Source organism: Anoplophora glabripennis, unplaced genomic scaffold, assembly GCF_000390285.2.
Source record: "Anoplophora glabripennis isolate ALB-LARVAE unplaced genomic scaffold, Agla_2.0 scaffold1, whole genome shotgun sequence".
NCBI lineage: Eukaryota > Metazoa > Arthropoda > Insecta > Coleoptera > Cerambycidae > Anoplophora > Anoplophora glabripennis.
In genome coordinates this window covers 857,677-885,394 of record NW_019417028.1, presented here as the reverse complement: position 1 = coordinate 885,394, position 27,718 = coordinate 857,677, and the positions used below count along the sequence as shown (strand labels likewise).

Genomic DNA, 27,718 nt, shown 5'->3' with positions numbered 1-27,718 from the left:
CGGGCTAAGGATAAAATGCACTGAGTTATGTACCTTTAAGTTAAAACATTTCCAGGAAGTCACAAAGGTAATCTACATAATAGCCATATAAAGATACTATACAATATATGAGTGTCTACGCTACGTCCCTATACACTATTAAAAACTCGGAAACGATTACAAAAGAAAGAAATATCTCTCGGTGGGTCGCTAGGTAATTGAAATTCACAAATAAATTATTTGAATCGTCGCTTAACATTATATGAAAATTGTTACAGGTCTGGTAGCCCAGTTGCAGAATGAGCGCGCAAACGTGGCACAAACACAGCCCCACTGGGCTACCTGGCCACAAATTCAGCTGTAAACAAATGGCCTAGCAGTGCAGTGCAGCAATGCGCAATTGGGTGTGATTCAGTTAATTTTAATTTATTATAGGCACATTCTATTAATCATTCATATTACAATTGCGAAAGGGAGAAATAAGAGGGATATTTTGTTTACTAATATTCTCCAAAATACAACATGGTATTTTGGAGACCTTTTGAAACGAAACAAAACGAAATTTACCGTCAGTATAATAAAATTGCCTGAGAACATAATTAATTAAATTATAAAATGAACATATGTATAATAGAAATTTTCTACACATTATTTACAATTTATTTTTATTTTATTTTTACAATTTTTTAGCTTTAGCAGAAAATTTTTTTGGGATGAACATATGTATAATAGAAATTTTCTACACATTATTTACAATTTATTTTTATTTTATTTTTACAATTTTTTAGCTTTAGCAGAAAATTTTTTAGGGATGCCTACGAAACTAATTCAATTTTATCGCTAGGCGTTTTTATACACGTTTAACTTACTTCCGAAAGACTATACCGAAAGTTCTTTACTACATTTAGGTGCAAAGTAAGGTAAGTCTGAGGAGCTAGTTGTGCATCTTTTATATAGAAAATATTATTTTTTCCAAGATTTTACCGAAGGATTGTTTTTTGGTAAATTTTTATATAAATTTAGGATATTATTAGCAACTTTTTTTGGGGAAATGTGCTATTAATAAAGCCATTTTATAACGTCAAAAGAAGTTGTTGATATTCAACAAGAGAAAAAACTGGTTGGAGAAAATGCATTGTAGTTTGTAAAAATGATAAATCTGTTTTATAATTTTTTGTAAGTGTAAGTCTTGTGTTTTTATAAGTGTAAGTCTAGTGTAAGTTTTTGTAAGTGTAAGTTTTGGATCTTGCAAAAATCATTAATTTAAAAAAGTAAAATTTGCAATTGTATCAGGTTTTTAATCCGCTGTTTTTTCTTAAAGTCGTTTTCGAAACATTGACTTTGTTCAAACCAATATTAATTAAGTATTTTTGTTCAATATACCGATAAATATAATGCCTTAAAGCGCAGCACATTGATTGGTACTTACAATAATATTATTTGCGTTAAATAGGCTAATCCAATTTTGCACGGGTAAGATTCAATATCTGACGAGTATCCTACTTTTTCCCTCGGCATTTTTTAATTAATTTCTAAGTAGCTGTAATAAATAGTAGGAGGTTTTCGTTTTCATTACTCTTTCCATTTGAAAGACTTTTGACAGTTCCCCATTTATCTCTAACTTTGCCGTTGCATTATGTACTTTTAATTAGGTGCTTTCATTACTTTGTTCGGCGTTAAAGTGTTGACTCCGATTATATCCGAAGTTTTAAGGCTGATATTAATTCGATGTACAACTCCTCTAGAAATCTACAGCGTTCTATATAAACTGGCAAACCTATTTTCAGAGAAATGTAGTTCTTTTTAAATACATTTATCCACAGCATTGTTCACGTTGAAGGCAATCATTTACGCCCGCCCCCAAACGAGTTGGGGTTTGCCAAGTCATGTGTCAAGAAAAATATTTAGAGTAAGCCTTCAAACTTTTAGTTTCATACTGTACACAGTGACAGATTTAAAAAAAAATAGTAACTGGTTTTTAAGAGCGAATTAAAATGAAATTATATTTAAAAACCCAAATTGGGCTACAGATACTATATTATTTTATACAGTGCGTTAAAAAAGTAATTTCCACCAGCTACGATTTTATTGTAATGATTTGTTTTTGGTTGTTGGAAGTTGAAAACTTGTAGCTTTCGACTTATTTATCCATTTAGCTGTGGCACGAACCTGGAAATCACCCTGTACATTTCATCACGATATAATACGTAAATACGCGTCATATTAAAGGAGCTGTCAGTCGCCCTTGAAGGCCTGGGCGCTGCCGTTAAATTAACAATATTGGAAGATTGACATTTCCAGGTGGTGTGAGGGTTGCTGGCGAACTCTCTACCAATAAGGCCCCCCGGTGCTAAATCAAGTCATTCGACCCCAGTGACCTCACGGAACTAATTAGATTTAAAAGTCCTAGTTTCATTTGAGGGGATAATAAGCTTAAGTTGGACGTCCCACGTTTGTTTACCAGGCGAGAATATGGAAATGCAATGGTGTAATTGCACGACATCCTCCTGATTGATTTGTTGCCGGATATACTCCGCGTGACCTGAATTATTACCTCATTGTCTGCGTTAGTTATGTAAATATTGTTTCACCTTCGTACTATAGTTAGTTTTCAATTAAACTGATATCAAATCACGTCCTAGAAACTGAATAAATAACCAAATTAGAAACCTACACTATAAAGTGGAAAGTGTAAATTAATTGAAAAGTTTGTTTTCGATTATCTTACAAATTGTGCTGATCAAATTGTTTTCAGTCGACGTTAGATCACACCCCATGGCGGCTCCGCCGTGGTCCTGCAGGGACCTTCGCGTGAGAATGAAACTTTTAGCCTCTGAATTTTCCAAAGAGAATCCGACTCGCGCTGATATGTGGGCTTATCGTTCAGTATGGTGTTGCAACGTTGACCTGCCTCAGCTCGAATTTCGATGTAGGTATTTGGGAAATTTCCCGAAATTCGAAACTGAGGCGGTTTTTCTGATTGAATTTCGGATGGTCGGTTAGATACCCTCAAGTATCGGCGGTACTGTTACCGAAGTTTTCTTCGCGTAGATGGTGTACAAGCGATTTAGTAACGCAGATTCGAAAGATGCATGAAAATCGAACGCTCGTATCTGACAATTTGACTTAACAAAGTTAATGAGTGGGTTGTGAGTCAATTACTATAACCTAGTCGATAGTAGGATCATATTCGATGCAAACTAACAAATAATTGCCTGTCGAGGGATCCAGTGTAGTACGGTTTTAAGAGGTTTAGAAATTGAAAAATTTCTATATGCATTATGAAGGGATGAAGGGATAAGTTCACGTCTGGCACCCCTGTTCCTACAAAAATTCCTTTATTCTCATAAACAATTTATTTTAAATGTAATTCATTATAAATCCAATTGTTTTTACTTGTTTTTTTTGTAGGAGGTATATGATTTACGACCAAACTCGCCAGATTAGTATTTGACGTACAACCAATCACTTCGTACACTCGATGCGCTATTTCAGATTTTACATTCAATTTCATTTTAAATTTGAACGCGTCCTGAAAATGGTGACACGATTTCCCTTTGATAAAAGACCGACAATTTTTTGCTCTACTTTGCATCGAATACGATCCTACTATATGTGTCCTAAATGAATATTTTGTGAAAATTTTGATTGATACTTTTGGCTCAAGGCTTATTTTTTCACTTAATTTATTACACAATTTTTTCCAAGGTGAAAAAAATACCCAACTAAACGGAGAAAAAAGGTAGAAACCTTTCGATGGCGATTGTGATTAAAAATTATCATATGAAGGCATGTTGTCGCATCCTTATTCAAACTTGTTTTAATTTTCTAAATGCTAGTTAAAATTTGCTGTTAACGTTTAATTTATATTCTTTACTGAGAATTTTGATTGAATTACGTTACAAAATATCAAATAAATAACAGGCTGGATGTTCGATTAATTTTATTTTCTTCTAATTATAAATTTAATCACAATTATATTTGTAATGTTCATGTTTTAATAATTAATTAATTAACCGCTGAATTCAAACGATAACAACAAAATTTATATTAATTAATATTATTTCTGTTATGTATTACCTACATCCCCATTAGTAGATAATTTAAATTTCATAGGGTTTTTAAGGTCGTTATATAAATTTCCTATTTCCGTATTCATTTGATATCCCAATTTATTGGTAGAGATGTTTTAAAATCTTATGAGCTTTGACCTTCATATGCGCAGAAACATAATTCCGACCGTCGCCTAAATTATTCTACGTCCTAAAAACATTACACCTATTATTCACAGTTTATCTCGAGCTCTCATAGCATAAACAAGCCTTTGCTCCGATTACAAATATCATAATAAAATGCCCTATTCTGTATTATTTTAATTTAAACAATAAAAATATATAACGAACGTTCGCCAGTTGACTTTATTGATGCCCGAGCGCCTTAGTTCATTTCTAGTTGTAATGAGGCACGTGGTCTAATTCTGAGTCAATGTTTTCACAACGTGCTTATTAGAAGAAATATGGGAATACGCCACGCCTTTCGCGCATTTCGCGGCTCATGAGATATTAAAAGATCTCTACCTACCTACTATTTTAGTTGCGTTAATTAATACGTAAAGAGGAAAAACTTCATTTAGGATTACATTACAGAAGCCGCTTCTTTTTTATTTTTCTGTGATTTCTAAACTGTAGTGCACATGTCGACTATTTCCCAGCTGTGCTCAAGTGCAGAATGTATACAATCTAATGAGCTTGAAAGCTAGTAAGCATAGTGACTACTGGGCAGGAACGTTGCCCTGGTTATTGAAGTGCAGGGTATCAAAGTCGACGTTCAATCACAGCCGATAGGGGCTCCACTGTAATATTGCAGAGATCTTCGCGTTAGAATAGCACTTTTAGCCTCTCCGAATTTTCTGTTTTACAACAGAACTACACTGTAGCATAATATGTTTGTATTTCTCCTTTATTGCAGATTGTGACAAGAACATAACAGGTGATAGTTTAATTTTGACATTCAAATGAACAAAGACAACAATACTGAATAGATTGACAAATCAGGTTTTCAAACATGAACTTGAACTTTTATGAGTGTTAGTAATGTTTTCGATTGATATAGTTTGTCATATCGAAATGATTTTTGAATATAGCTAACGTATTCCTAAGCACAAGGTGATAAAGTTTATTTTACTTTTATTTTTAGTTGTACCCATTTTTACATGGTTTCTAAAAAAATTGTGGAAAGACTAAGTCGTTGCATTAACATTGTGAAACTCAACGTTTTTTTTTAATGAATGAACAAAGTCAGGTGCTCCTTAAAGGTCTAATTTGGGGCCACTTCTATTTTTAATTTTCATAAACGACTTAAATAATGTAATTACTTGATTTTTGCAGATGATTTGAAGTTATATAATTTAATGACGGTTACTTACTACCGTTGTGAAACAAAATTTGTTACTTGGGACCTTCAATTGTTCGTTATTTTTTTTGCAGACACCCCGTTAGGCCAGGAAAATAAGCTGAGAAATGACCATTTCGCGACTTTTTGTTTCGCCAAGCTGAATTTATCACTATAGATGCTAAATATTATGTACAATAACATATTAGTTTCCACAGTCATAAAAATGGGGGGAAGATTGTTTACAGGGTGGTTAATTGTATAATTTCTACGTAAATTCACGTTTTTCGCTTTTTCCGTTCATTTCCACGAGAAAACAGTAAAGTACTTTGAAGTTTATTTATGACTTTTGAATTAAACATTTATAAATTGCGTTATTATTACCAGAACGTTTTGGCATCGCAAGCTCTCATTCGTTATCATTGTCCAATAATTCTCACGAAATCTGGAATCGGTAAATTGAATAGTTTACAAGTTATGTCTTTATAAACAAATTAACTAATTATTAGTCTGGACGATCATGAGGACCTTCCACAATAGCACTGATTTTTTCATGGTAGATTCATAATAAAAAAATGAAAACCAAAAATTTTTTTTTAAATTTCAAATTTGCAACCTGGATTTTATTTTTTATTTTTTAGCCTTAGTTGCAAAATGAAATATGCGACGCACGTGATTAGTAATATATTATTACTAGAGATGTCGAAAAAGTATCAATTCGTTACATGAGTACTCGTTACTCGATTGGATCCGAAGTAACGATTATTCGTTTGAAAAAGTATTCGTTACTTTTGCTTATTTGATTACTTCTTGGATATAGACAATACAGAGTACTTTATCTAATGGAATATGGATACTTACTTATGCAATGCTCACTTCAATTCAATTCAATTTTATTTGTTTTGTGTACCATATTTTTATACCTACTTGTATTAGAAAAAATCTTTCCTATAAAAGACTAAAAATATGCATAAGACTGTGTATATAATACATAATCCAAAAAATAGTATGTACTTTCTCTTTTTGTTTATTTTAAAACTGATTGTTTATTTTCAAAATAAATATTTACATTCGTAATCGGATCGTTGCATTATAATTATTTTTTTTTATCAAACAAACCTTAATATTTCAGATATTAACACTGCATTTCTTTTTTAAGAGAAATTGAGGTTAGATTATATTCATAATATGATGCGGTTTGATATTTACTCGTCTATAACTTACAGTACTGTGTATCAATTAGGTAATTACTGATTACTATTCTATTTAGAATATTTTGAAGCCACTACTCATAGTAATCAAAGTAATGAATACAAAGTACCGATTACTTTAATCGAAAGTAATCGGTACTCATGATTACTCAAAAGTAATCATATTTGACATCTCTAATTATTACATATTCGGAAAGATTATGAAAAGAACTTTAAGTTAAAAAAAAAGATTCGTTGAAAAACAACGGAGTTACAGACTGTCAAAGTTGACGGCCTATTATTAAACAAATAAGGTTGGTAGCGGCAAAAAAATACTGTCATAACCGGCAACCCGAGTACTTTCCCAGATAAAAATATTTTATTTGTGGAAGTATGTTACGTGCATAAGAAATATCGTCAAAAGTCAGTGGGTCGCTTAATTTTCGGCGAGCCGTGGCGCGGCGGAAGAATGGGGGAAGCGAACGACAGCGAGTCCGAAGAAAATGACGATAATATTCAGTCCTGCCGTTAAAAAGACGAAATTCGCTTGAAAATAATATATTTGACAGTCTGTAACTCTGTTGTTTTTCAACGAATCTTGCGATTTTTTTTTAACTTAAAGCTGTTTTCATAAGCTTTCCGAATATGTAATAATATATAATTATGTCACGCTCGTGCGTCGTATATTTCATTTTGCAACTAAGGCTAAAAAATAAAAAAAATTCCAGGTTGCAAATTTGAAATTGAAAAAAATGATAGATTCCAATGTATTATTATGAAACTACCATGAAAAAAATCAGTGCGATTGTGGAAGATCCTCGGGATCGTCTAGACTAACAATTAGTTAATTTGTTTATAAGGCCATAACTTGTAAACTATTCAACTTACCGATTCCAAATTTCGTGTGAGTTATTAGACAGTGATAAGGAATGAGAGGATGCGATGCCAAAACGTTCTGGTAATAATAACGCAGTTTATAAATGTTTAATTCAAAAATCATAAATAAATTTCTTTTGTTTATAATTTTTGATCTAATCAATATTTTTTGACGCACGAGGGCTCATTTTGTAGGTCTTTTGAGGGCGAAAAAAAGTACTTTACTGTTTCCTAAAGTTATAAGCAAAAAAAGTGAATTTACGTAAAAATTATACAATTAACCACCCTCCAATCTTCCCCCCATTTTTATGACTGTGGAAACTAATATGTTATTGTACATAATATTCAGCATCTATAGTGATAAATTCAGCTTGCCGAAACAAAAAGTCGCGTCCTACTCTATATTTCCTGGCCTACGTATCCAACAACTTAAGAGGCCACTCTACGCTCTTGTTCAAAAAAGCAAATAAGGCATATTTTATTCAGCAAGAAGGTATTCAACTACCCGGCCCAACGGCCGCAATAAAAACGGGACGGGATTGCCGCAGCATCCTTCTAACCGAACGGGATGTGTTTCTGGCTGCGTAGAACAATAAAACAAATCGACTAACCATTGGTAAACTGTAAAAGCTGAAGTTTTAGCGCTCGAATTTCCGCCGTCAGCCTTTCCACTTCCTGGCGGTTCTCCTCCTCTCTTTGTTGTAGGAGCTGGTGTAGGGAATAGCCATTATCCTGCGTCTGACTGGTGCTATCCTGGCCGCCCCCTGGAGGGTGCTGTTGATTTCCAATTATCGTCGAACCTGAAACAGGAATAATAGCCCTGTATACCTGAGGAGGTTAAGAACTGCGCGGTGGTCGCTCAAGCCAAATATGCCCAACTATTAATGTTTTAGAAAAGCTTAAGGAATGTTCACAAAGCATATTTTATAAAACAACACTTCAAACTAACAAAATTGTAATTTAATTTTAAAAGCGTAGTATAGTCTTTCCCAAGTCAATTGAACATGTAAAAAACGCCTGGCAACAAAATTTAATGACTTTCATAGGCGTCCCTAAAAAAGTTTTCTGCTAAAGATAAAAAATTATAATAATTTGTATATAATGTGCAGAAAATTTCTATTATATGTTCATTTGGAGAAAAACATATTTTAATTATTTATGTCTTCAAACTATTTTATTATATTGATGGTAAATTTCGTTTTGTTCCGTTTCAAAAGGTCTCCAAAATGACATGTTGTAATAATATTATTTATCCCATTCGCAATTGTAGTATCAATGATTAATAAAAGGTGCCTATAAAAAATTAAAATTACCTAAATCACAACCAAATTCCATATTGCTGCACTGCACTGCTGGGCAATTTGTCAACCACTTGTCAACAGCTGAGATTTATTGTCCAGTGGCCCAATGCAGCTGTGTTTGTATTTCGTTTGCCCGCGCTCGCATTCTTCAACTGGGCGTATAAAGCCCTCTTACTGTCAAAATCTTCATTATCTCGACTTCTGGACCATGTACAAAAATCCTTTTGTACTTAATCTGGGGTATCTATAAATATGACGTTTACGATGGCCTCAAAAGCATAATTACCTTTGAAAAATGTAATTTTCCTTTACTCTAAAATTCTCTCAACCCTTGTTAACATTTTAATAATCCTGTAATATACATTATCGAGAAATGAAAATCGAAAAAGATATTGAAGAAAAAGGCGACCGAAAAATTGTTACTTTTTTCAAAGCTTCTCCTGTAAACAGTTTTTATAATAACCAAATATTGCAGTTAGATGAATAAACTCGGAGAGGGAGAAACTTAGAACAAGAAATTTTAAACGCCGTTGGAAGAGGATCCTGGCACCAGTTACTCGAAGGTTTCAAGTATGTCATATGCTGCAAAAATCAGACGATTTCATTTATCGTTATTCATTTATTACTGTGTGATTTCCGTTATTATTTATTAAATTTGGATGTCGAATAATAAATCAGACAGAGAAGTACGCAGTTGAAATTGGCACACGCCGTAATTTCACTCGAAAAGTTTACAGGTTATTTTATAGTACGCAATTATTTTGATTAAACGTTTACGATCTATCTGAGTGGCTTGATGAAAGAGAAATTGATATTGCGCTCTTAGCTGTGTACTCATTAATAGTGTCAGTAACAAATGAGTACGATTTATTTTTTAGCTCTTCGAAATTCAATCACCGTTTCTTTGAGAAATTGATAACGATTGCAGTCGGACTGTGCGGAATAAATTGTGTCTGTAATTAAATATATTAATTTCAATTATAGCCTTCAATTTCCAAAGTAAATTATTACGATTGGTAAATGGATTAGGTACATTGCAAGATATTAAATTAAACACTATTTACACGAATTACAAAAAAAATACAAAAATCGCCTAGACAGTTTTTTTGGGACATGAAATATTTAGCCCATTCTAGATAACCTTCATAATAAAATTACCTTCAGTGCAACTCACATAATAAAAGTGTAGATCCCTAGATCTGGGCGAGGTCCGGAATATTTTCAAAATTGCAAAAATGTTTAAAAATAATTGATGAGAAAAAGGCAAAATAATCAAGTTTTCTGGATAATATTTTTTAAATATTTTAATTGCTCCGAGGCCATTCTAATTTTGATAAAAAAACTTTAGAGTATAATAAAAGATGCGAAAAAATGTTTTTGAATTTTCAAAATGTTGCACAGCCTCAAATAAAGCATCTAGATGTTTGAAATTTTTTTCACATAGAAAAGACCGCTCAACCTTTCAAATGATTCTTGAAAAAATACAAATCGGTTGATTAGGCCACAGTAAACTTTTAAAGTTAACACTTTTTTTTTATTTTTAAACAATTAAATTACATTTATCAATTTGCAATTTAGTTTTTTTCAAAAATTATAATTTTAAAGTACTATTTATTTAATTAATTTTATCTGTATTACAAAAAAATTAATTTCCCAAAAATTTTTTTTTAATTCGTTTAAATAAAAATTATTTAAATAATTATACATTCTTATTAACAAATTTTTTTCATCGAAAAAATGCAATAGCATGGGGTAAAATATACAGTAAGTACATTTAATGCATAAACTTTGCTTATAACAAAATATGTGCAAATTAGAAAGTTGGCATTACGATATTCGAATTCCTTGGCTCGCGAGACATGGGATTAGAANATAAACAAAGTTTATTATTTATGCATTAAATATACTGTATATTTTACCCTATGCTATTGCATTTTTTTTTTCAGTGAAAAAATTTGTTTACATATATATTTCAACACTGAATATGAATGTATTTAATTATATTTATTATTTAGTTATAATTATTATTTAAATAACTTTTGTTTAAAGACATAAAAAAAATATTTGGAAATTAATTTTTTTGTTAAATACAGATAAAATTAAGAAAAAATTGTACTTTAAAATTATAATTTTTGAAAAAACTAAATTGCAAATTGTTTAAAAATAAAAAAAAGAATTTACTGTGGCCGTCCTAATCAACTGATTAGAATTTTTCAAAAACCATTTGAAAGGTTGAGCGGTCTTTTCTATGTGAAAAAATTATTTTCAAGTATCTGCATGCTTTATTTGAGGCTGTGCAACATTTTGAAAATTCGAAATTTTTTTTCAAAATTTTGTTCAAAAAATTATTTTGCTAAAACTATCTAACCGATTTTAATGAAATTTGGTGTGTTGTTTTATTATATTGTACAGTTTTTTTTACCAAAATTAGAATGCCTTCGGAGCAATTAAAATATTTTTAAAAAATTATTTCATTCATTTTTCTTCTTACTTCAATTCACTTTTTTTCCTCTTCAACATTCTTCCAAAATGCATAGGTTCCAAGATATAAGTAAAAAACTCAGATAAAACAGGTATTATTTTATATTTTTTAAACATTTTTGCAATTTTGAAAATGTTCCGGACCTCGTCCAGATCTAGGAATCTATACTTTTATTATGTGAGTTGCACTGAAGGTATTCCTGTAAAAATTAGCTTGCCCCCTCTTACATCCAAGAAGTAGGGATATTTCGCCAGATCCGCCCTGGTCTATTAATAATTTACATCTTTTCCGATTAGATTTAACTTTCCCCATTAGAATAATATCCAAGGTCATCAACAGAATGTTGTGTGTACGTGAATCTCTTGTGTCCCACAGCATTTTGCCCTTAGTCTGTATATTGGCCTTCTGGCTTCATTCTCCAATGGTACATGAAGAGGTAGTAAGTCCAGGAGGATTCCCAATTATCGCCAAAGATGTTTGTCCGCATAAGCCAGAGAGTTTGGCTTTGGTTGTAATCTGAAGACTTTTAAACCACCAAACTGTCGAGCCATATGTGGTCATAATGTAATTGTTTGTAACTTATACCCCAAGATGTTTCACAATGTCGTCGACATGTTCACAATTAAATGTGCTTTGATGCCTTGTAGAGAACTCTCTCCACATGCAAGTTCCAGTCCAGGTCTAGGATAATGCCTAGGCAGCCTCTACAAATGGGATAAATTTTCTTGTAAAGGCTAGAGGCTCGCAACAGTCCAACACTCTATCTAGCACCTCCCGAAGCGTTGATGAAATAAATTTTTCCCCCTCTTACTATAATGGAAGAATTATTTTCGATGATATATGTAAAACTTTTACTTAAATCTTTCGCTTTAATTAACTTATTTTTTTATTTAATTAACTGTTGTTTCAACACTGTATATTCTGGTCAGCATTTTTTCCTTTTGTGGTAGACGGACATATTCCCTTTTTTTTAATCGATGACGACAGCAGCTCTTCGCTGGTTCTAATTCCAACTGGAATCTACCAAGCCAAAAAAAAAGGTGCTATCGATTGCTTCTGCTTGGGAATTGTTACAAATGTTAATTAATTAATTTCGTTCGATGGGAACTGATAGGACTCCCGGAAGGTGAATAGGTCCTTTGGGCGAGAGAGACTAGCAAAAAACGGCGCAGCTATTAATCATACAGCGAACATCGGGCGAGAACAAAGCGAATTTTAACTTCTGTTGTGGGGCCGAATTAACCGACCATTATATTTGCATTTCGCATACAAAGACCTGTGTATCCAAGTAAATATTTACGAATATAAACAGGAAATATTATCTTTGTGTGTTGAAAGAGGTAATGTGTATGAGTTTTCCAATTGCGAATTTTCCCACACCTATTTGTATTGCTTAATAAGTTTAAATTAAAAAGGTTGCGCGAGTTATTTGCAGTTGCGTTTTAATTTCGTTGACAATGGAGCCTCATCAAAAGTCAATTGCAGTTTTCACCCAGTTAGGCGCTCTGGTTTTTAATATAAAATTCAGGTCTTGATAGATTCTTTAGGCGCATATTTAAAAAATAATAAATGTTCCTAATTCATTTTCATTTTCGTTTTAATTTCGCGGGAAAAAAGCGAATTAAATTAAAAAATGATAAGAAATTGTACAAAAACAATATTTGTATAATCTTCAGTTGTAAATTAATGTATTTTTTATTTAGCAGTTTAACGCTAAGTGTCACATGAACAAACAAATTGACACAAACAATAATTACTGTTGATGATGGTTGCCATCCATCATTTTTATAAGGGTGGCCAAATGAAAGCGAAACAGAGCCATTTTCAGAAACTGCGTCAAGATTGTAGACTCAGACCCGTCGATTTTAGATTAAAGGGGGACATTCTTTGCTAGTATTTTTGACTCCGCTACTTTCATCCCCAAGCAAGGGTAAGCATCACCCCAAGATATTTAAATGGCATTGGAGGTTGAGTAATATTTCTTTTGAAAGCTCTTACAATTCTCATTACAACAGACTTTAAATTTTATAATTCCGCCCAATACTTATTTAGAATTTTGATTTTAAAGTTGAAACTTATGTACAAACAATTAGTAACGGCAAAAATGTCAGTCATTCGAGTTAAGTACGCCAATGGTATAAATTTAGTATTTCTTGCGTTACATTGGTTTTTGGCGATCTGTTATCACTTTCGTAAAAAAACACAATTGTGAAAAACAGAAATGAATGCTATACACACACAATGAACGTAAAATTAGTGGATTCCAAATTATTTTCTAGTATTATTTGGAAGCGTTGGTTGGTAGTTTATTTAATTGTGTTTTTGAAAATTAAACACTATGGTTTATTCCATTGCGGAAAGGGTAGATATCATTTCGCTTTACTTTATGAACAATAAATGTGCGAATAGAACAGCTCAGCTATTTAATGAACAACATCAAGATCGACATGTCAGGAGGAAGTATGTTCTAGAGTTAGTAAAAAAATTTCAAGAGACAGGGAACGTAGCCAATAAAAAACGAGAAATTGAAAAACCTATAGTTAATGAAGCTAGTGAAGTTGCAGTTTTGGGACAAGTTCATCTTGATCCTACATTAAGTACGAGGCAGCTGGCATCTGTGTCTGGGATCAATCGAACTAGCATACAAACCATTTTGAAGAAGAATAAATTCCATCCATACAAAATACATTTAGTCCAGGAACTTCATGAGGATGATTATGACCGCCGTTTGCAATTTTGCGAAATAATGAGTGAGCGAGCAGGGAACGATCCACAGTTCCTTTTTAACATCTGTTTTTCTGATGAATGCAGTTTTTTCTTGAACGGGACGGTAAATCGTCACAATTGCCGCTATTGGTCCGATTCAAACCCAAGAGTTTTTCACGAGGTGCATACACAGCAACCGGAAAAATTAAATGTATGGGCTGGAATTTTCGGTGACCGGCTGGTGGGTCCTTTTTTTCTACCTGGTAATTTGACTGGCCAAATGTATTTGCAATTACTGGAAGACGCTATTGACCCTGCCTTGACTGATATTATTGAAAATGTTCCAGAGTATGATGAAGATCATTTGATTTTTCAACAGGACGGTGCTCCTCCGCATTATGCGTTAATTGTCCGTCAGTATTTGGACCAACGTTTTCTACGGAATTGGATTGGGAGAAGAGGCAGCATTGAGTGGCCTCCACGATCACCGGATTTATCGCCCCTTGATTTCTTTTTGTGGGGATACCTAAAAAGTAAAATCTATAAAACACAGCCAGCGTCGCTGGAAGATTTGCGTCAAAGAATCGTCGACGAATGCCGTCGAATCACTCCGGAAATGCTTCGGAATGTGCGCGAACGTTTCGAACAAAATCTTTATTCTTGTATGGAAGCGGGCGGTCATCAGTTTGAACATTTAATCAACTAAGTAGTAAGTAAGCAACTAAACATAATTTAAATTTTAAAATGTAAATTTTTTTCAAAGTATTGGGCGGAATTATAAAATTTAAAGTATGTTGTAAAGAGAATTGTAAGAGCTTTCAAAAGAAATATTACTCAACCCCCAATGCCATTTAAATATTTTGGGGTGATGCTTACCCTTGCTTGCTGCAGCAAAGAATGTCCCCCTTTAATCTAAAATCGACGGGTCTGAGCGTTTTTCTACAATCTTGGACGCAGTTCCTGAAAATGGCTCTGTTTCGTTTTCATTTGGCCACCCTACTTTGATTGAAATATGAAATTTTTTTTTACGATGCATGTCTGTTTGTACACAAACGTAACGACCTACTCTTACCCATATCGATTAAACCTAAAATTAATAGGGACGTGAGTTTGGTCCAATCTCTTCCGCACGCAAAGGGATTTAATTTAAATGAATTTTAAAACAAACAGAACGCAGTAAATTATACGTTTCTTTTATTTCTACCAGCACGTATGTTCGTTAGTATTCATCCAGCGACTTTTAATATTATATAAAGAGTTACCGCTCGGTTACAATTTATCTTATTTGCCAAGTGAAGTTTTTAAATAAAAGTATGTTTTATAATTTTCCTAACTTTGGGTTTTATGTGGGTAAATGGAGTGTTTTATGTATATTTGGCGTTTATCTTTGAGAAGTAGGACCTTACTTTTCCTTTAATTATAAATTATGTAATATAAATATTTCCCGTCGTTTTTTTTTTTTTTTGAATACATGAATACATAAAGCAGTACAATTTTTCAATTAGCTTGAATAAATAAAACGTTTCAATTTATTCATTTTCATATTCCACTTCAGTTCAAAATGTATAAAAGAGGCCATTTTTCGAATAATTAAAGAAATATTTTCCTTGGAAACATCACTAGCGACTATAAACAATGATCTAAAATTATTATTATTAGACTACATTCGACATTTAGAATGAAATATCGTATGCAAAATATGAAGTATTTTAAGTTACGAAATGAGATTTCCAGGCATTTCAAATAGCAAGGATTTAAAAGGAGGAATAGGTCACTCTACTTTAAATGAAAGTAGGACGAAAAATTTATGGTAGTCTAAAATCTAATAAGACGTTAATGAAAAGTCGTCAGTTGGATTTTACTTGAGTCTATCTCTTTTACTATGCAGATTTAGTCAATATTAAGTAAGGAACATCTAGGAAGCCGTTTCTATCTTAAAGGACGCAGACAATACAGGGTGAATCGTAAATGAATTGACACAAGGTAGGCACTTAAAATGGACTATTTTTTAAAAATGTACCTCAGTGTTAAAAATAAAATCAAAACAATCATTGACTTAGACACTAAGTTTGGGTAGTTCACTTTTAATTTCTATTTTAAGTAATTTTTAATTATTGGCTTGTCTATAAAGTTAGATCCCTTCTGCAAGCCAGATATTTGGTACCAAAGAAAATTAATTACTTAATTTGGTAATGCTTTCATTTTTGTCTTCATAATAAAGTACATTTCATCTAGTTTACCATTACCATAATTAATTGGATCATTAAAGCAACTGCATTTATTAATATTAGAGTTTTAATAGGATCGTATTGAATTAACTGCAAAAACATTTCACTGTGGACTTGATTCTACCATAAAATTAAATAATTTATGGTAGAATTATTTATGTAAAGCCTGATACCATTCAATTACAGAGCAATAAAGGTGAATAACTACAGAAGTGAAGCCTCTGTAAAAGTTTCTGGTCCTGATCGCCCCATAACGCAACATACCCTATATAGCACTTGTTGTTAAAAGGTAGATCGATTGAACAGCTCCTTAAGGTAGTAAATTTAAAATAAGGAAGTTCGTTCCTAAATTTATGGGATACATCATACATTACTCTCAAGAAGCTTCTACAACAATGGAAAGTTATTCTCCTGCTGCTTCTATTATGAAAAAATTAAAGATGTAGTTATTTAAATGGTACTTAAGTAAAATAAGTAAAATACCATACGACGGTCTTGATATAGGTCATGCAACTGTGTATTTATTATCCTTGAAGCTCTTATTTGTTGATTTAGTTGCTGAACTGCAACCAGGACTAGATTTATCCAAACTCCTATTCCTCAAGACATAAAATGACTTTATATGATTTCAGTTATTTTATTCTTGTCACGTTCAGACAAATCACCTTGTATCTAGTGGCCAGAAACAGTGGTCTAATAGTCAGGCGAGCCATTTAGTATGTTCATACAAACTTTATAGATCATATTAGGGGCAGAAACAACTAGACCCGCTTAAGTACCTGTAGATAAGCTGAACGGTTTCACCCTTATAAATACGAAGGATAAGGAAGTGACACATATCGTGACAAAGAGGCTATAAACACGGGGGGCGCCCTAAAAAGGAATTAGGATTTTATCTGAAGCAAGGATAAGCCATTAATAGCATGTCCCATTAACTGCCTCACATTGTTGTCGTAAATTTATAGGCTCTCTATTTTGAAACATATGCCTGCTAATGAACAATGCTATACGCCGACTTAATATCACTGGTAACAAATAAAATATATCGGGTAAGTATTTTAGCATCCATTATACAGGCTGGCTAAATGAAAACGAAACAGAACCATTTTCAGGAACTGCGTCAAGATTGTAGAAAAACGCTCAGACTCGTCGATTTTAGATTAAAGGGGGACATTCTCTGCTGGTATTTTTGACTCTGCCACTTTCACCCACAAGCAAGGGTAAGTATCACCCCAAAATATTTAAATGGCATTGGGGGTTGAGTAATATTTCTTTTGAAAGCTCTTACAATTCTCTTTACAACAGACTTTAAATTTTATAATTCCGACCAATACTTCGAAAAAAATTTACATTTTATAATTTAAATTATGTTTAGTTGCTTACTTACTACTTAATTGATTAAATGTTCAAACTGATGACCGCCCACTTTCATACAAGAATAAAGATTTTGTTCGAAACGTTGGCGCACATTCCGAAGCATTTCCGAAGTGATTCGACGGCATTCGTCGACGATTCTTTGACGCAAATCTTCCAACGTGTTTTATAGATTCTACTTTTTAGGTATCCCCACAAAAAGAAATCAAGGGGCGATAAATCCGGTGATCGTGGAGGCCACTCAATGCTGCCTCTTCTCCCAATCCAATTCCGTAGAAAACGTTGGTCCAAATACTGACGGACAATTAACGCATAATGCGGAGGAGCACCGTCCTGTTGAAAAATCAAATGATCTTCATCATACTCTGGAACATTTTCAATAATATCAGTCAAGGCAGGGTCAATAGCGTCTTCCAGTAATTGCAAATACATTTGGCCAGTCAAATTACCAGGTAGAAAAAAAGGACCCACCAGCCGGTCACCGAAAATTCCAGCCCATACATTTAATTTTTCCGGTTGCTGTGTATGCACCTCGTGAAAAACTCTTGGGTTTGAATCGGACCAATAGCGGCAATTGTGACGATTTACCGTCCCGTTCAAGAAAAAACTGCATTCATCAGAAAAACAGATGTTAAAAAGGAACTGTGGATCGTTCCCTGCTCGCTCACTCATTATTTCGCAAAATTGCAAACGGCGGTCATAATCATCCTCATGAAGTTCCTGGACTAAATGTATTTTGTATGGATGGAATTTATTCTTCTTCAAAATGGTTTGTATGCTAGTTCGATTGATCCCAGACACAGATGCCAGCTGCCTCGTACTTAATGTAGGATCAAGATGAACTTGTCCCAAAACTGCAACTTCACTAGCTTCATTAACTATAGGTTTTTCAATTTCTCGTTTTTTATTGGCTACGTTCCCTGTCTCTTGAAATTTTTTTACTAACTCTAGAACATACTTCCTCCTGACATGTCGATCTTGATGTTGTTCATTAAATAGCTGAGCTGTTCTATTCGCACATTTATTGTTCATAAAGTAAAGCGAAATGATATCTACCCTTTCCGCAATGGAATAAACCATAGTGTTTAATTTTCAAAAACACAATTAAATAAACTACCAACCAACGCTTCCAAATAATACTAGAAAATAATTTGGAATCCACTAATTTTACGTTCATTGTGTGTGTATAGCATTCATTTCTGTTTTTTACAATTGTGTTTTTTTTTTACGAAAGTCATAACAAATCGCCAAAAACCAATGTAACGCAAGAAATATTAAATTTATACCATTGACGTACTTAACTCGAATGACTGACATTTTTACCGTTACTAATTGTTTATACATAAGTTTCAACTTTAAAATCAAAATTCCTAATAAGTATTTGGCGGAATTATAAAATTTAAAGTCTGTTGTAAAGAGAATTGTAAGAGCTTTCAAAAGAAATATTACTCAACCCCAACGCCATTTAAATATTTTGGGGTGATGCTTACCCTTGCTTGGGGGTGAAAGTGGTGGAGTCAAAAATACCAGCAAAGAATGTCCCCCTTTACTCTAAAATTGATGGGTCTGAATGTTTTTCTGCAATCTTGACGCAGTTCCTGAAATTGGCTCTGTTTCGTTTTCATTTGGCCAAATAGTTTTTAGTTTTTATTTGGATCATTATTTATTACTAGGTATTGCTGGTGTAAATCAATGTTAGGTTAAAAAAAATGTCGGTAATGTTATGGGTCTGTAGAAATTTTTTATTTCAGGTAGGTTGAACGATGTTTTTGTACATGTAAAGTTCAGTCAACAAGCTACGCAGCGGGAAGCACAACATTCTCGCATAAAAATACTTCCCTTAAACGTGTAGAAAATTACGAAGTAATTTAAATGTTAATTGAAAAGTTTACAATTAGTTGCGCTATTTTTCTCGTTAACATTTCAAATTACAGACTAACCGGTTAAATAATTTATTAGTTCTGCTACCCGCTGTGGATATTTCACCTTCGTTTTATCTTTAATTAATTCCGAATTAGGATAAAATACAGCACTAGACGTCGACAGGCGAAAAATAGAAACAAGTGGAGTCGTCGATATTAATTACTTCGCGGATTCGACTTTAAGAAAGGAATTAGTACTGCTCGGACAATGCCTAGACTTAAGAGAATCTCCTGCTAATTTAAAAGAAAAACAAACAAATCTTGCAGGGAATGCGGAATGAATTTTCCGCAAAGGTGAAATATTGAAGCGATCCTTAAAGGTAACAAAAATGTCCTCCGAGGCATTCGTAATCGCGTTTTTAATGTTGAGAGAGATATTATTCACTGGGAGCGTGTGATTTTCTTTAAATGATGCTGATGGTATTTTTACGCCTTGGAAGGGATTTGAAATGTAAATCTCCCGGTGATAATTTTATGTTATTTGCATATTCTGGTTCTGATGCAATTCTCCAAGATCCAGGAATTGTCTGCGATTCTGTTTTAATTTCAGATTTAAAATATAATATGCGGAGTAGCACATTAAGTGAAAATTTAAAATTAAATTGCCGCACAATTTCAGATGCAAGCGTTTTTAAGAAAACATTTTCATCTTTCGGAGACGTCTCGAAGAACCTGAGAGACCAAATCGGAAATAATAAATTAATATGGAAGGTATTTGATTACCAATTATTATTTGTAGTAACTAAATTCAATTTCAAATTTCAAAAAAACTTCACATTCATCACTTTTTGACGGTCATTTTCGCTTACTGTTCTTCGCCTTCCTGATCCAGGTAAATCTTCCGGTTTCTTCAAACTTTTTGGTTACTTATACTTATAAAATTTTAATTCTCTGTGTTTCGCTTAAACCATTTTCAAAATTAACAACGAATTAATTGGAACTAAAACAATTCACGTTATATCCATAGAAAATATAGTACTAACGTAGAATGAAATGTCCCTAATATTGCCAATAAACCGCGAAACAGCGCCACGTAATGTTTTGGAAGCTTACTACTACTTAGCTCCTAATGAGTAGGCAACACTTTATACTTTGTGAACTGATTACAGCGCCATCTATCGTATGCAAACGACTTCTCACTTATATCCTCTATATATTATTTTAAAAATTTTAAAAGTAAACCCTTATACAAATAGGAATAGTCAAGTGTCAATACTTTTGAGAACAGATTATTTAGTTAAACAGAAAATGTAGCGAAAAACTAATATTCAGTACTTTTCTAATTCACTTCTGCTTTGATAACGAAAGTAGAGGTTTCAGAAACGTCATAGTGTTATTGTGATGTGTATTTGTTTTTCCGGTGCGTAACCAGACTTATACATGTAGATGTATGTCTCTAGCATCTCACTATTAGGCAAAAGTTTTCAGTATTGAGTTGATAGTTTTTTTTTTCTTCAAACTATGGCAAAATATCCAAATTATAACTAACATTCTTAATGCCACAAATAAATACAGACAGTTTCTTCTTACTTATTATTTTATTATATTATAGTATTTTTCAAATTTTGACATTTGCCAAGATACTTAGTAAATGGTTTTGATAAGGAAATAAAACATTTTTTAATAATTTTAAGTTTATTTTGTATCTACAAGAAATCCTAATTGATTTATACAGAATGTNTTTATATGCAAATATATTTTCATTTTGTGCAGCTCGGGAAAGTAGCCAGCTTTGTAGAAAAAAAAATTAAGATATCTTTTATTAACCTAGATATTGGACTTCGCGCACTAGGTGGACACGGTGTATAATACAAAAAAAGATACACTAGTACCTTACCATCTTATTCCTTGCTCGTAGAAGTGCATTCTCAGATAAAGCGACGCTCTTATATAGGGTGTCCCAAAAGTAACACAGGAGTTGAATTGTGCGCCATTTTCGTTCCGAAGAGTTGGCAGTATTGTGCAGGATCACATGTTGTAGAAAATACCTTGCAATTAGACTAATTGTAAATGAAGCGCTATATGACAGATGAGCGAGTGAAGATTGTGAAAATTCGTTACAAGTACGAAGAGTGTGTAGCTGATATTGTGCGCAAATTACTGAAATTTTCGGTAGAAGGAACGACCTGAACAACTGTGGAAAGATTAGTTGCCAAATTTAAACAATTGCAGGCAATAAAAAAACAAGCAGGCCTCGTACTGATTGATGGGATGATTGGTCCGTTCTTGTGGCACTCCCTTTATAAATAAAGTTAACTTTAAAATGAAAATTTAAATATGTATCTTTAAATATTACTATACAGGGTGTCCCGGTACTTGATACAAAAAAGTCGCGTACAAATAGATGAGGTCAAAATAATATCAGTTCTTCATATTTTTTTTTTTTTCATACGGGCCTTTGTTAACAAGTTACAGTCCCTCAAAGATGAAAATTAAAAATTTATTTTTATTTACAATCTCTAAACTATTAACTTCAGCATGATGCAAATTTGGTGATCGATAACACATTCGTACAGCTTCATTATGCCCAGAACGCCAGGGACAGACTGTGCCCAATCCAGAATTTTCCCTGAAGGATTTGCCAACGATAATGCCCTCTTCGTTCAACTCGGTAAAATTAACAGTTTAGGAAATATTTGTGATTTTATGCCACACTGCACACCGACTGGCGCCTCCGCCATTAGGCATAGTCCGTCCCTGGCGTTCTAGGCATAATTCAGTTTCACTTGCATCAAAAACAAGCTGTGCGCATGTGTTATCGATCACCAAATTTGCATCATGATGAAGTTAACAGTTTAGACTGTAAATAAAAATAACTTTTTAATTTTCACCTTTGAGGGCCCGTAACTTGTTAACGAAGGCCCGTATGAAAAAAAAACAAGTATCAAGTACCGGGGCACCCTGTATAATTCTTTGAATATGATAACAGCATCATGAAANAATTTCTATTTACTAATTGACCTGTTCCAGCGATTTTATATTATTTTTAACAATCCACGTCAACTATAAAATATATAACTAAACGCAGCTCTGCTATGAAAAATTCAGTCGATGCTGAGCCTGAATATTCAAATGGGAAATACTCCCAGTTAGGTATTAAATTATTAACCCGTTTTTTACTACAGCTGCAAATGTTACAAGCGTCGCGTCGGCCGCTAAATTTGTATTTTTATTTATTCCCCGATTAATATTTAACAGTAAAATGGTTTATTCACTTTACACAATATGTTCCATTTCGCAACAGAGGAGAATTATTTTTATGAATAATGAAAAATTGAAAAAAGTGCAACGAGCAAACTAAACACGATTTCTCTAAAATATACGGCCTTCGATTTAGAATTTACAGAAAAAATAAACACAAACGGATCCATCGATTTTGTTTTATTATGAAAAAAATTTGATTTCTACAGGGCTACAATTTTTTAATTGTCCAATACAGATATATTTCTTATATTAAGAGATGCAGAAATGGTTAAATGAGCAAAAATATACAGAATTTTATGCTGATCACGAATAGTTCCAAACCGAGTTTATGCTATTTTTTTGGTCGTATTTCAATTGTTTTTCAAAATTTTAGCACAAAAATGTATGTATCTCTTGAAATAAGAAAGATACCTGTATTGGACAATTAAAAAATGTAGCCCTCTATATACGACTGTAACAGATATTTGGATATTTCTACTTAGTAGCAGTAAAAAAAATATTGTTTTATTATGTTTATTTCCTAAGTAGTTTTATTTGCTTTATTTATTTTAATTAGGTGTAATAAACACAATTTATTTACGTAAAATCTTTACAAATCAACGAAATTTGTGCCAGAGTTTATTTATTTGTTGTATCTATTTTAACGGTTTAAATGTTTATTGATTTTACCAACCTCAAGACTTAATTAAATTCGCATTGCAAATTCATAAACAGTCTGAAATAGCTCTGGACTGTCTAAAAATACAACTGAAAAGTCAACTCGCCCCGAACCATGTTGGGATATGTGCTCCAAGTTCCTAGTTGAATTTAATTGAAGTCACAGTGTGTCCCGCGATTGTATCCTGAAGATGAAAAACTTTTTTATTTGTAAATTTATGAGTAAAATGCAATTCTTTATATATCCAAACATTTTTTACTACACGTCTCCCTCCCTTCCACTTCACAGTCTTAATAAAAATGGATCGAAATAAGTCTCTGTTCTTTAACTGAAACAAGGGCATGGGTGTTTTTGGGGTGATCCGAATATTTCAACTTGCACCAGTGGCGTTCGTGCGAGAATGTCACATCCTTTTTTAATAAAAATAAATGGTACGCCACTGACTATTTCCCGTTTTGATATTTTTTTAAAATCCGCCATCAATTCTGAATGAAATTAGTCTTCAATTTTTTTCACAGTTTTAGAGGAAAAAAATAAAACATTTTATTGTAGGTTTTCTTAATTTTTTATTTAAGAGTCTCTTAATAAACCGTGGTCAAAGTAAAAATTCATTGAAAATTAAAAGTTGAAATGAATATGGGTAAAAAATTCTTCGATTTCGAAATACAGGATGTTCAAAACTTTTTGAAATAATTAATAAAAATAAATAAAATATTAAATTTTAAACACCCTGTATCTCGGAAACGAAGCGTATTTCGACCTACGTTTATATGAACTTTTTTTTCACAAAATAACTTCGGCAACCACCCCCTAAAATATTCCGCATTTATTCACAAACAGGTACATATAGACAAAATATACATAGGAATAACGAAACTATACAGTTATTTGTATTAAACATTACACAAATATTTACGTATGTGTGTCCCATTTAAAATGTAAAATTAACATAAAATCTATACGATAATTATAAAAAATTAAAACAAAACAGACACTAAAGAGGTATTGCCTTTAATTTGCTAAGCTGGCATTCGTACTAGGGTTATCAGGATTAAAGCCATTGCCGATACAGAGGAAGATGTCTTCCAGCATACCAACTGCAGTTTGAGTAATTCCTCGCAATCCCTGTAATCCACAACTGTCTATTGACATTACAGTACGCAGAGCAATGGACTGTATTTTCGCTGCTAGTGCAAATACCTTAGGAGGAACCTAGAAGATAAATGTTTATAACAAATTGAGCGTAAGAAATAAATATTAAACATTTATTTTCATTTTTGTATACTACAACTATATAAAAACATATTTCATAACGATTGAATTTGTAGTTGCGAAATAGTGTATTTTGGAGTGAAAACAATACACTTGACTTCTTCAGATTAGGGCATAATATAACAATATTGATACGAAAAAAATAATTTCCAATAAATAAATAAAGTACCGTATTAAATTAAGTAAAGCCACATCGTATGTAAACCAAATACAAAATAGAGGCACACATTTTTAAAAATAATTAGAAAAATAAAAATACTTTATATTGTGCAGAAAAAAATGTGCTAAAGAAAAGATACTACCTGAATAGCTTGAGAAATAGCATCCCCAACGATATCCCATCTGCAGCTATTGGACAGTCCACACCGTTGGACATCCCTCCCAATAACTTGAGGTATAGTCATGAAAGTCTGAGCTTCATTTAAGCTGTCACTAATGACATTCACCATTTCGGCCAGCGCGACAGTTGCGCACTTCTTAACCTGTTCGTTGACTTGGTCAGCTAAAAGATCTAACTGGCCTTCTTCTAAAAGACATTTTACAACAATATTTTTTTCACTCGCAAAAGCACGACTTCTACTTTGCACGCGGCTTACGCTTGATTTGAAAGTGGAGACCTTCTGCGAAATGCTAGTGCGGTATTCCTCAAGGACCTAATAAGTTAAGTTTCTTGCATATAAATCGTAGGTGGCCATGTTTGCAACTATCGAGGCCATTGAGGAGTTTATCTGTTGTTGGAGTTGCGTGCTGGCAATGTTGTCTTGAAGTGCGTTTGCGTAAGGTGCGACGAGGGATTCTTCCAGACTGATTGCATGCAGCTAGAGATGTTAAATGTGAAAAAATTTTTTAAAGCTCTAGGTATGTTCTTTGAAGGTGGGGCAAATGATATGTCAGTTTTTTAAGTTGTATGTTTTTAGTACGACATAGAACTCAAAAAGTTCTTAATTTTTTGTATTGTATTTTTTTCAATAACATTTCTTTAAAAATTCAGAAACAATCACAACGAAAAAAAAACAATGAAAATAAAAAACTATTTTTTAAATTTAAAACTACTCTTTTGGGATTTTTTTTTAAGGATATTTGAAACATTTTCTTGGCTTGCAGCAGTCTAGGCTTAAGTCATCTGATAACACAACCAAACCTACAATCGCGATGGTATTGCAGCAATATTTGAATTTGTCAACACATTTTAAAAAACAAATTTAAATTAAAATTACTGATAAACATCATTAATTACAATTCCTTGAATTATATCTAAATCATAGTAATATTTCTGGTATTTTTTACTTTTAAATTAAAAAGTCTTACACTGATATCAAAAGAAAAATTTATATTATATAGGGTGTTCCGCTAAGGTCGGCCAGGTACGATATTAGAGAAAGTATAGGCCCTAGAACTCCGGAAAATTTTTTTGAATAAATCGATCGAGAGAAATCGCTGGAAACAGTTTTCTAGTTCGTAGCTCGACCGATAGGGAGCGCAATCTTCATACCAAAACAAAGAGTTGTATTTTTCTCAGAAATGTTTCCTATTCAGGTATATTAAATAGTACAAATATGGATAGCTGGATTCATTGCGCATAACTTTTGTCATTTTGACATTTTGTTCTACCTCGACAGAAAGAGTGGGGGAAGCCCCTAATATCTGATCAGAAAAATGATTTTTTTTTAAGGATTGGCTCATCAAAAGCCCGTAGTGTTATACCTCGTTGGAAAGGTCTTTTCATGCTTTATCTCGTGGTGATTGCGTAATGTCATTTACCTCAATATGGAAACCTATAGATGGCGTCCTATTTCCGTCCGGCTATCTTATTTAATATACCTGAATAGAAAATATTTCTACCCTATGTTTTGGTATGTAAATTGCGCCCACTAGCGGCCGAGCTACGAACTTGAAAACTATTTCCAACGATTTCTCTTGGTCGATTTATTCATCAAATTTTATTTTCCAAAGTTCTAGAGCCTATACTTCCTCTAATATCTTACCTCGCTGACCTTAGTGGGTCACCCTGTATATACCTACAAATCAAAATAAATATTACATATACGTAATCGCTTTATTAAATGGATATGTTTATATACATAATATATAACAATAAAAAAATTTGAAGTGGCGATATAAAACTAAATTTACTTACCTGTGAAATTGTAATTACAATTACAATGAAGAGAAGTTTCATTTTGCTTTTCTGAGTATGTATTCCCACTGCACAGTTTATATGTACTTTGTAATTAATAAATATAATATTTAAATAAAGGAAGTGGGTAATCTAATGAAAATCTTCTCTCATGTAAACACAGTTTAACGTTAAGAAATAATTTCATCTCATTTTATAACAGTTAGCGCAAAAGTGGGATAGATAACATTTATTATATTTGCAAATAATTAATATTTTATTACGTGAAGTGAAAATATTCATTTTACGAAAATATCGTAAACGTTGCAACACCCAGTATTATTATCTCTAGTAAATATGTGGTTCTAGAAGCTTCCTGTTTAGATATTGCAATGATATAAAACTATTTTTCCAGACCTTCCACATTTGATTTTAATTCAGGCAATTATTAAATCTAGAATAAAGTTAATCTTTTGCACCTCTATTTATTTTAAGTTGAAGTGCAATATTTATTTTATTTATTTCCGAACTATTGTGCTTGCTGCTGTTGACAGACCCTGTATACATTACAAACTTATTAAAAAAGTGAAACACTTCGCTTTCGAGATGCATGAGAAAGTAGAAATGTCTTATTTCCATGAGAATAATCAGTTTCCACAAAAAGTAACAATTTTGAACCTATACATACACCGTGTCCACCTAGTGTACGTAAGTCTAATATCTAGTTTAATAAAAGATATAACTTAATTTTTTTTTCTACGGAGTTGACTACTTTCCCGAGCTGTACAAAATGAAAATATATTTGCATATACAGGGTGTTCAGTTTTTCCTGAACCTATATGGCATTATCGAATTCTACGTGAAAAATTAACAGGACTTTGTGTTATGATCCCTATTAAAATATTGATAGTTTTCGAGATAATCGACTTTTCATTTTTTTTCTTATGTTTCGTCACTTCTAGTAGTTGACATAATTATGATTGTATGACAGCTAGAAATTATTTTTTTTTTCAGGAACT

The 27,718-nt window shown here is 32.6% G+C and overlaps 2 protein-coding genes across 3 annotated transcripts in view; both read right to left on the bottom strand.

The window, feature by feature from the left end:
• The window catches only part of LOC108911720 (chondroitin sulfate N-acetylgalactosaminyltransferase 2), a 218,456-nt gene that overhangs the window by 33,260 nt on the left and 157,478 nt on the right, over positions 1–27,718 (bottom strand). Inside the window, exon 5 of the mRNA XM_023455836.1 lies at positions 8,048–8,236. Within this exon, the coding sequence (XP_023311604.1) occupies positions 8,048–8,236 (189 nt within the window). The remainder of the gene's footprint in view (positions 1–8,047; positions 8,237–27,718) is intronic.
• On the bottom strand, positions 24,112–26,859 carry LOC108912446. Of its 2 annotated transcripts, XM_018717702.2 has the most exons (3): positions 26,721–26,859; positions 24,886–25,401; positions 24,112–24,523 (listed from the first exon to the last, which is right to left on the bottom strand). In XM_018717702.2, exons 2-3 carry the CDS (start codon positions 25,030–25,032, stop codon positions 24,323–24,325), a joined length of 348 nt encoding a protein of 115 aa, XP_018573218.1. In that variant the 5' UTR covers positions 25,033–25,401; positions 26,721–26,859; the 3' UTR covers positions 24,112–24,322. The 2 variants fall into 2 exon arrangements, with proteins under 2 accessions (XP_018573218.1, XP_018573290.1); XM_018717774.1 differs by lacking the exon at positions 26,721–26,859 and having other exon boundaries at positions 24,886–25,499.

Coding starts and splice junctions, on each gene's coding strand:
- LOC108912446 (XM_018717702.2), bottom strand. CDS start 25,032: ATGGTGAATGTCATTAGTGACAGCTTAAATGAAGCTCAGACTTTCATG. Junction 24,524..24,885: donor CTATTTCTCAAGCTATTCAG/GTAGTATCTTTT, acceptor TTTATCTTCTAG/GTTCCTCCTAAGGTATTTGC.